The 10,000-nt window shown below is 39.6% G+C and overlaps 2 protein-coding genes across 2 annotated transcripts in view; one reads left to right on the top strand and one right to left on the bottom strand.

Annotated features, from left to right (window-relative positions):
• LOC137976054 (small ribosomal subunit protein eS7-like) overlaps positions 1-8,424 on the top strand; it is a 16,820-nt gene extending 8,396 nt beyond the window's left edge. The window contains exons 5-9 of the mRNA XM_068823318.1: positions 945-1,007; positions 2,098-2,159; positions 3,231-3,341; positions 4,609-4,648; positions 8,306-8,424. Of these exons, the coding sequence (XP_068679419.1) occupies positions 945-1,007; positions 2,098-2,159; positions 3,231-3,341; positions 4,609-4,648; positions 8,306-8,380 (351 nt within the window). The 3' untranslated portion in view covers positions 8,381-8,424. The remainder of the gene's footprint in view (positions 1-944; positions 1,008-2,097; positions 2,160-3,230; positions 3,342-4,608; positions 4,649-8,305) is intronic.
• LOC137975130 (melanocortin receptor 5-like) overlaps positions 1-10,000 on the bottom strand; it is a 387,070-nt gene that overhangs the window by 320,520 nt on the left and 56,550 nt on the right. The window lies entirely within an intron of this gene.

Here is a 10,000-nt window from a genome sequence, read left to right as displayed (position 1 = left end):
AAACTTTAAAACACTAAAATATCTGAAGTTATACATGTAAGTTACATTTTTACCCCGTTTTGACGGGAAAAAAGGAAATTTAGCACAAGAGTGCCGCCTTTTTAGTTCTTATGAGTTATTTTAATAACTTCAGTTAATTTTGCTTTTTCTTTTGGTAGCTTTAGATTTCGTTGTAGTGCAGTTGAATTTTACTGCAGTATGTAGTAATTTATTTGCACTAGGAGCCCTCACTCGCAAACACTTCTGGACAAATATTAGTTAAGGAAAGAAGAGGACCTGAAGGCAAGAAGGGGTGCGACAATGAAGGGTGCATTGTGTGCAACACATTGCTGCCGGGAGGAGGGAGGGGCACAAAGCGGAGGTCACATTATTTACATGTGTACTCAGATTGTGGAGAATCTTGAATTAAAATGATAAGCAGATTAATTAAAGGTGCTGTTACACTGTGCAATTCTTTGTGCAACTTGTCTCGCAACGCCATTTCTACAAACGTTCTCACGTTAGGAAACAAGTTGTTTTATGTGTGTTACATTGACCAACATTCCATGAAACTTGTCTTGTTTCGATGATCACATGAGGCTAAAGGAACAGTTTCATTGGCTGGTGCTGCAAACCATGGCGACACAAGTTGCAGGGCAGATACTACTGTATGCAATGCTTAAAAACTCATTGCAACTGTTGCAAAAAGTTGAAATCAATTTCTTTTCGCAACTGGTCTTGCTACATGTACTTGTCACGCAATGACAATGTGAGACAAGTTGCACAAAAAAAACGCACAGTGTAACAGTGCCCTGAGTTGTTTTGCATTTGCAGGCCCCACTGAAAATGCTATTTTTTCCCATATGATTGTATGTACATGTGTGTGAGAGGCCCCATCTTTCTGTGATTTCTCTTTTGGATGTAATTAATTGTAAACTGTACTCTTTTTTTTTTCCTCTTGAAAGACCCGTCTCGTACGTGAACTTGAAAAGAAGTTCAGTGGAAAGCATGTGGTTGTTGTTTCTCAGGTTTGTTTAAGAGGATGTTTGTCATAGTATTGTTGAACTTTTGACTGGAGACTTCAGGTGACTAGTATAGCGTACACCACTGGGTTACACGAGTGCAGAGGAGACACTCCAAAGGTTGTCAACCCTTCTGCTACAGGACAATTAATGATGAAACTAGATGTCGCCCCAGTCTGACTCTGTCATGATGTGTGACATAATGAAATTTCTGAGAAACTGTCCTGGCAAGAGTAGTAAAAACACTTTCACTTGTGCACAGAAATGCGGGTGATGAGTGGAAAATGGATTGTATGACTTTTTCTTAGGTTTTACACAAAGTGCAATATATTCCCAACCCAAACTGGACTGAGTACAGTGTACATGAAAGAAAAATCCTGGGTTTTACAATTCACACAAATGAGGAAGTAGGCTTTCAAATCAGAAAGTACCAGTAACAACATTTTGGTGTTTTTGCCAGAGATGTGGAGCATTATTTTATGTCTAAGGACTGCTTTGAAAACAGTTAGGTTTGGTTTCTGTGTTGAGTACCTACGGCAGAATATTTTTTTGAATTTTTGGGAATTTTAAGGGTTTGCCTCATTAGAATATTAATCGTAGTGTAAAGCAAGAGGTACAAGTTTGAAACCCCCTTTAATATTTTCTATGTTTTCATAGTCAATTCATGTACTGTAATTTCAAGTGCTGCAGGCAGGCAGTCTAAATGCTGAAGGCTTTATTCATGCTGAGATTTGTCCGGTTGTTTTTCGGGCTAGGGTTATTTACCTGTGAGAGGGACACCTTGTGACATTTATCATGCAGAATATACTTTTTGATTTCCTTCATTTCTGGGCATTACTCCAGAATGTTTGAAGAATGGAATGCTCTCAATTCTTGCTCTCATCCTTCTGTTGATTTAATTCCACTTGTGTATGGGGCATTTCTGTGAAGTATCTACCATATTAAAACACATGGAATGTCTAACATATGTGACTTCCTGAATGTTATTTATGTGTTAACCTTGGGTGTATTTCACTGGACATTCAGTTGCAGTCTTGATTATTGTTTTGAAGTGTTGTGGATTTGCAACCATAACAGTAGTTTAAATTTTATTTAGAGGAGAATCCTTCCTAAAGAGACAAGAAAGACAAGAAATCAAAAGCAGAAAAGACCAAGAAGGTATTGAAAAGAAGATTGTCCAAATTAATCATATTTAGGTCGTATTTAAATTAGAAAGATCAGCTTATGGAAGCTGTAACCTTTGTTTTAAGTTTTGAGAATTGTCGTGCCAGTAGGTGACACACTTTAGGAGTTGTACAATGTAGTATTGTTTCCCAGGTTTTTCCAAAGTAAGATGTTTGTGTTAAAATTGTTGAATTTTTGACTCAAGACTTAAGGGACTAGTTCAACGTGGGTTGCGTGAGTGAAGAGGAGGTGCTCCACAAGGTTACCAACCCTTGTGCTCCAGGGCAATTGATGATGAAACTAGATGTCGCCCCAGTCTATAATAATACCAATTTTATTCATTTAATTCAATGAAAGGGAAGGATACCCTTGGTTATCCCTATTTAGGGTATCTGCCCGCAGCTGGGTGTAATTGACTGAGAGTTGATTTTGATGAGGGAGGAAAACCGGAGTACCCGGAGGAAAACCCTCTGAGTCAGATTGAGTTCGCCTGAAACTCAGCCCACAAACGATCCAAAGCCAGAGTTGAAACTGGGTCACAGAGGTGGGAGGTGCGGTTGATAACCGCTAAACCACCCTGACTCCGTTGTGATGAGTGGCAAAAAGAAATTTGTGATTAACTGTCCTGGAAAGTGTAGTATATGTACACAACTTTCACTCATATACAGCTGATGTATGAAGGTGATGAGTGGTAATATGCATGGAATCCTTGCTCTACATTTTCTTAAGATTTACGCAAAGTTTAGTATTCCCAACCCAAACTGGACTCATTACATGAAAGAAAAAACTGGGGATTGCCAACAGAAAATTACGGGGAGATGTGAAAGCCTAACAATGATTGCTTTCAAAACAGTTGATTTCTTAAATGAACCTGTAGAAATACAAGTTTAGTATCCAGAGAACCATTTAACTCAGAACTTAAGAAAAGAGAGAAATGATTACATGTACCGGTAATTAATTTTTTTTTTCCATCTGAAATGGGAGTCGACTTATACACGTATAAATACGGTACACGTTACTCAAAGTATTCCATGGCTGCTTTTGACCATTGATATTTGTTCTTAGTCGAACCTTGACAGCTGTCCATGATGCGATCCTCGAGGATTTGGTTTTCCCCAGTGAAATTGTTGGGAAAAGAGTAAGAGTCAAGTTGGATGGTTCAAGATTACTCAAAGTGTGAGTAAAACAGTTACTGATGATAGATTTAAAGTAATTGTGATAATGAAGTGTGTCCAAAAATAATGATAATAGAATAATAATGAACTTAATTTAAGTGTCTAGTCTTGTACCGCTGGGGCACTACATTTTAATTCGGGACACCTGAAATTATAATTTAGTGATGGGAAGCGGCTAAGATTTTATTATTGATCATCAGAAATAATCGGGTTGACCCAACCGATTGATCGTCGATTATAATCGGAAAATCTTTTGATTAAAAAAACATGCCGCCATGTTTGTTTTGGACAAAATGAAAACGAGGAGAGAACAACTTGATTTTCGCAAGCTCTTTATTGATTTTCGCAAGCTCTGATTGTAGTGAGTTAATGTATTTTACAGCTAACTACTAATTTAGAATAATTTCTGAAAGAACCATCAAGGTAAGTTTTTTTCCGTATGAAAATACGCATTATCAACTGTGAAATAAATACAAAATGCAAGACCTATCCTGGCGCGAGCGTGTTTCGCCGAGTTTTGGAAAACATTCAAAATGTATGAAACGTAGGATTATCACATGTGTCCGCAATAATCGATTGTTGCGTGATTTTCGATCAGTGATCTATTATAATAGATGATCGGTACCCCACTGACTCAAATTAAGGCAAATCAAATTGTTGACCTGTTGACTGTAGGTTTTTGGGGAGAGGGAAAAACCAGAGTAGCTGGGAAACCTTGGAGCAGAGTAGAGAACCAACAAACTCAACTCGCATACAATTTACATTGTGTGACGTCGAGTCTGGGATTTAAAACCGTGCCACGTATGTGGGAAGGCTTTGTCTTGAAGTCAGTGGGTTAAGGAGCAAACCCTGGATGCGGATTTCATCACCTTTAATCCAGGGGCCCCTGGGTATTGTAGACCAGTTTGCCTTTGCGAAAGAAAGTTGCTTTTAATTAACTTAAATTAACACAATAGGATTTTAACATCTCTCAGAATCAAATTACCATCGGCTTTGTTTAAGAACGTACATGTACTGGGTAGTACACATGAGCTGTCTGGACAAAATTGAGGCCTTTTTTGTTGCATTAAGCATTCATTCTCTGTCCACAAGGAGGAATTAAAAATAAATCTCAGTTTAAATGGATGTTTTTGGAATAATTCTTGTGAACTCACGTTCGAAAAGGGTGGTGGTCTGGTTGCTTTTATAACACTTGTTTGTGACTCATGTTAATGAGAAAAGACAGAGTTTTAACTTTTTTATCCCGATGTATTTTGCGTTTTTTACAGTCATCTTGATAAGCAGCAGCAGACAAATGTGGATCACAAGGTGAGGTGATTTGTTTTCTTTAATTTTACACGTTGTACCACTTGTTACACGTGAACATTAATTCGTAACAACAATGTAACATTCAAGTCAAAAGCCCAGCAACAGAAAAAATGTAATATACAGGGATCTCAAGCCCTTGGCAGTTTCGTTGTCAGCTGATTTGTTATGACTAGAATGGATACTCCAAAATAAGGTGAAACACTTCGTGATACGTATACGTGTGTAACATTAATTTTGGTGACGGTGCGTGGCAGTAGACCGTTTACACTCACGCGACTAGAATGGATGCTAATTTAATGAAACAAAAGAAAGTACTTGCATGAGAATAGAGTTAAGGTGGCTTACTACATTTTTAATGGATTATAACAGCCCAACTTCTAACTCTTTTGAGTAATGTCCCAAGATGTGTTTTCATTCTCATGTGAAAATTGAACAATTAAACATAAACAAATGGCCAAAATGAACGACCGAGTGCCTAAGGAGAGACTGGGCGCTAGTAGTCTAAATCACTTTTTTCTCAAAATATACCCATATGACCCCCCTCAAAATTTCAGGAATAAGAAATTGGTTCTGATTCAGCATTCATGCGAAGTAAAATAAAAATATGTAAGAAACACGTACCATGCATTTTTACCTTTCGAGGGCCTTAGAGATCCCCATGCTGCTAAGTCATGTCATTAATCTGCTGCGTTGCCAGCGTGGTAGCCTTGATGGTGTAGTGGCTTAGCATGCCCGACTAGTAATCAGGGAGGCGTGGGTTCGAGTCCTGCTCAGGGCAAAAGCAATTTTTCGGATGGGTGTGTCGAAAGGTAAAAATGCACGGTATGTGTTATTTTCTCCTAGATAGTCTATACCTTTCATTTGCCTCGAAATTTTCTAACTTTCAAACAGTAAATAGAGAATGAAAAACATCTTGGGACATCATTCAAAAGAGTCACAGGTTGGACTGTTATAATCCTCGAAAACTGTAGTAAGCCACCTTAAATTCCCAGAGGATTAGTTTGGGACACAAACATGGCTGCTGTGACGTCATGTCAGTGTTATCCCGCTTTGGCCGATAAACACTCTGTTTAGGCAAATAATAATAATAATAATAATAATAATAATAATAATAATTTATTGAAACATTTTCGTATTTTAAAAATAATAATTACAATGAGTATTTACAATAAAAAAACATTAAAAAAACAAATTGAATATAAAGATCATGTAAAAATGTAGATTCTAAATAATTATTATTATTATTAAAAGAAATTATTGCATTAGGAAAAAAGCTTCTTTTAAGCCGCTCTGTTCTGTGGGTATGATTTCTCATCGTACGTCCATGCGGGCTCACCTTCGTCATTGTCAGGTGTTTTGAGAGAGGGCCCTTCCCGTCAATTTTCCTTAAAGTTGTAATACAAAGATCATTGCGGCGTACGTCCAACCATGGGCAGTCAACAAGTTCACGTGCCCTGCTGTAGGTTTGTTTGGGAAATATAATACCAAAAGCTCGTTTCCGGACTCTTTGGAGCAGTTCACACAAATAGGAAGAAAGAGCATAATACCAGACTACGCAGCTATATTCCAAAATTGAGACTTGGTCAGCTGCTGGGACACCGCCCCGACGTAAAACACGTAGAATATGCAAGCGTTTAGATGCCGTAGCCAACTACTGATGCGATGTGTTCATTCCACTTTTATGTGAGGTTACCACTTATAACGGTTGATCATCAAACGCAACTCGTTGCATTTCTTAGCGTTAAGACGCATCCAGTTGCCAGAGTCCCAGCTGTTTATATAGTCGAGTGTAGACTGGGAGAATAAGCTACCCTTGGTAAGGTTCTCTGCCAACGAGACAACATCCACGTACTTCCACCTTCCAAAATTAGGTGACATGGCACTCCCCAAATCATTGACCATTATGAGGAACAAAATCGGGCCTAATTTGGTCCCCTGGGGGACCCCTGCTTTAACAGGGAGCCAGTCCGAAAATGTCTGATTTAACTTAACGAGTTGTTTTCTATGAGATAGAAAGTTGATGATCCAAGGAATCAGGCGAAGTCTCTTTTAGACAAAGATGTTATAATCTATACGGTCAAAAGCTTTTGAAAAGTCCAGAGAGGAGACTCGGAGATATTCACGAGGACTGTCTAGTCGTAAAAGCCAATTATGGATCATATCTAACAGACAGTAAGATGTGGATGTTCCTTTTAGGCAGCCAAACTGCATAGGGTCAATCTTATCCCTGACATCCCAAATCAACCATGAAACCACAAAGTCTTCTAGGACCTTGGAAAGGCAGGGTGAAAGTGAGATTGGTCTTGTATCTCTTTCACATGTGGCCTTTATGACTTTAGGGATTGGGAAACCCCAGACGAAAAAGAGTGTTCTGTGAATGGAAAGCCTTTTGACGTTCTTTGACAAGCATTTTAATTGATGGACTTATCCAGGGCTTATCTGATAAGTGGAATTTTACAGACTTCAAGGGGAAAAAGCGATTTACTGCACTTGTTGTATCTGACGTGAAAGAGCTAACAAGCTTTTCCATAGATTGATTAATCAAATCCAAACCACCAATCCAGTTATGGGTAGAAACCCACCTCCCAAAAGCGTTGACAGCATGACGTGGATAAAGACGGACAGGACGTTGAGCAGGGCCCTGGCTATGATTTTTGCTTTTAAGATGTACCCTGGGTAACCATCTAACGGAATTATGATCACTAGTTCCTAGAGAGGCCAAAACTTGAGGTTTATCATAGAGGTGAAACAGGTTAGTAATTATAAGGGTTATTCACTGATCTCTAGTGATTAGGTCTAGGCGCCGACTCGAAATGCTTAACTTTCAAAAAATTGTTCTGGTGACACCATACATTTGTATTTAAACTTAGTAGAACTTTTGGACGATCGTTTGGTACTTTATGTAATGTTTAAAAAACGAGCAGGAGTGTTATATCAGGTTTAAAACCACGAGGCGTAGCCGAGTGGTTTTTGACCCGATAAAACACGTGCTGCGAGTTTTTTGAACGGCTTGAAAAATATTCCACAGAGAGCGTGTCCCTCTGGACTCAAGGTGAATATTAGCATACAAGAAAAACAAGCTATGCCTTATTAGTATTCTCTAACCCTAACCCTAATTCTTTATATAAAGAATACTAACGAGGAGTGTTTTATCGGATATAAAGCTCATGCACGTGACGTTTTATCGATGTTTTGATAGGCTATTAGGTTCATGAATTATTTATGAGTTTTTGAAATACATTAAGTGTCTCGCCGTATTCTGGAGTATCCATTCTAGTCACCACCCATCTTATTAGTCACTGCTTACGAGCCAGAAGGCCCATCAGGCCGGCGCTTATCTCCGGTTTCCGTAGCATGAAGCGACTAGGAGTATTTATACTCCCCCCTGGATGGGATGCAAGTCCATCGCAGGGTTACCCCCAGCATCACGCCGGTACCCATTTATACGCCTGGGTGGAGAGAGGCACCGTGAGAGTAAAGTGTATTGCCCAAGAACACAACACAATGTCCCCGGCCAGGCCCCGAACCCGAACCACTCGATCCGGAGTCGAGCACACTGACCATGAGGCCACCGCGCCTCCCAACCATCTTATTAACCAATATTAACTCCGCCTCCCATGGTCTGCTGCTTAAACGTTGTCTTGTTTGTGTTTCCAGCTGGATACATTCTCCACTGTCTACAAGAAGCTCACTGGCAAAGATGTGGTGTTCGAGTTTCCAAGCTATGACTAAAATAAATGAAAAAATTCAATAAAAGTCGTGCGATGTGTAATGTATATCTTTTGTAAGTTACATTTCTTGTTGCGTAGTTTAAACGCAAGAGCAGCAGTCGCGGAACAGCGAGGTGGAAATGCTAAAACCCTGTGTGATGTAAGTGCCAAGTCATCTAGCGTTAAGCGTCATCTGGCACTATAATTGGGGACACTCCATAGAAATAAAATCAAATGGAGCAGAGCAGAGAACCAACCACAAAAAGACGCACATCAACACACCAGAATCACTTGATAATGGTATGAGAGTTTCACAGGAATCCGATGTGAAAGGACCCAGATCGTTGGGAGAACATCGTGATATACTCTGAAGGATTAAACTGAGTTCCGAGAAATATTCGGGTGAAAGGCCTTTTTTGAGAACTCCACAGAAGAAAAAGCAGTATTGTCCGATTGAAAGATACATCAGGTACAGAAAACTTCCGGGACTTCATTCGCCAACACACCTGGGCTGACCCCATTATTTCCTCCTTTACCGTCGGATGCATTTCCCAATTTCGGGTCGGTCGGAGCGAAAAATAAACAGAAAACCAGTTGCAGTATAGGAAAAAAACAACAGTTTCAAGGTGCAGAAAGAGACTTGTGGCAGGGCCCAGAAACGAGTAGAGAGATGAAATATTAGAGAGATTCGGCATCACGTCTACGTGAAAGACGAACGAGAAAAGTGACCACGTGACCATGATTTTCCCGCCACTTTCTACGCTTGCCGGCTGCCGTTTGCCGTTTCGCGTTTGCCGTATTCGTGAAATTTTCTTCTCGTTTTCCTTTACTTATATATTAAATTAAGAAGTTGTTTGCTTGAAAAACTACCCCAAAACCATTTTCCGGTATTTCAAAAGAGGAAAAATTAGGTTTCACAGGAGCCCATCTGGAGCGTGCAACTTCTATACAGCGTCTGTGAAACGGCGTTTTCACAAGTAGGTTTATTTTGAGACTAGCCCTTTCCGCGAATTAGTTCCAAAAACAAAGGCAGTTCCGGTCCGGTGACCCTATGACGTCAGCTTAATTTCTTGTAATTGGTCATCGGGCTCCTGTGGGAGTCTCATTAGCGGGAAATTCAATCTAAAAATAACCTTACTTGTGAAAACGCCGTTGCACGAAAATAGGTAAGTTGCACGCTCCAGGTGATGGGCTCCTGGTTTCATGGTTACATATAGTTCATAACTGGGAAACAGAAAATGACGGGAAAATCATGGTCACCTGATCACTTTTGCCGTTCGCGTTCACGTCAACGTCATGCCAAATCTCTCTATACAAGAATACAAGGCAACGATTGCGTGACATGGAATTAGCTTAGAAGAAAAGAATCCTAAACATTCCTAACAGCTACCCTTAGGCCTACTTAGGCCTAAAAAAAAGTTTTTAGTTTCTAGGGTAGTTTGTGCTATGCAAAAAACCGCATCAAAAAAGACCTATTAGAGGAGAAATAACATTTTTTGCCGAAGTGTCGAAAATGGCCATTTTTCGCAAAATAGCCAAAGGGGGACCAAAGGAAATTTTTCAAAAATGGCCGATTTTTTGAGTCAACTTCGGAAGGCTAAAAGAATAGGAAATACAAGTCGCCTGATGGCCTAATTAGTAA

The sequence above is a fragment of the Montipora foliosa genome, chromosome 11 (assembly GCF_036669935.1).
Source record: "Montipora foliosa isolate CH-2021 chromosome 11, ASM3666993v2, whole genome shotgun sequence".
In the NCBI taxonomy this organism is placed as follows: domain Eukaryota; kingdom Metazoa; phylum Cnidaria; class Anthozoa; order Scleractinia; family Acroporidae; genus Montipora; species Montipora foliosa.
Note: the sequence above shows the minus strand (reverse complement) of the source record. Positions and strands in the feature narration are given on the sequence as shown.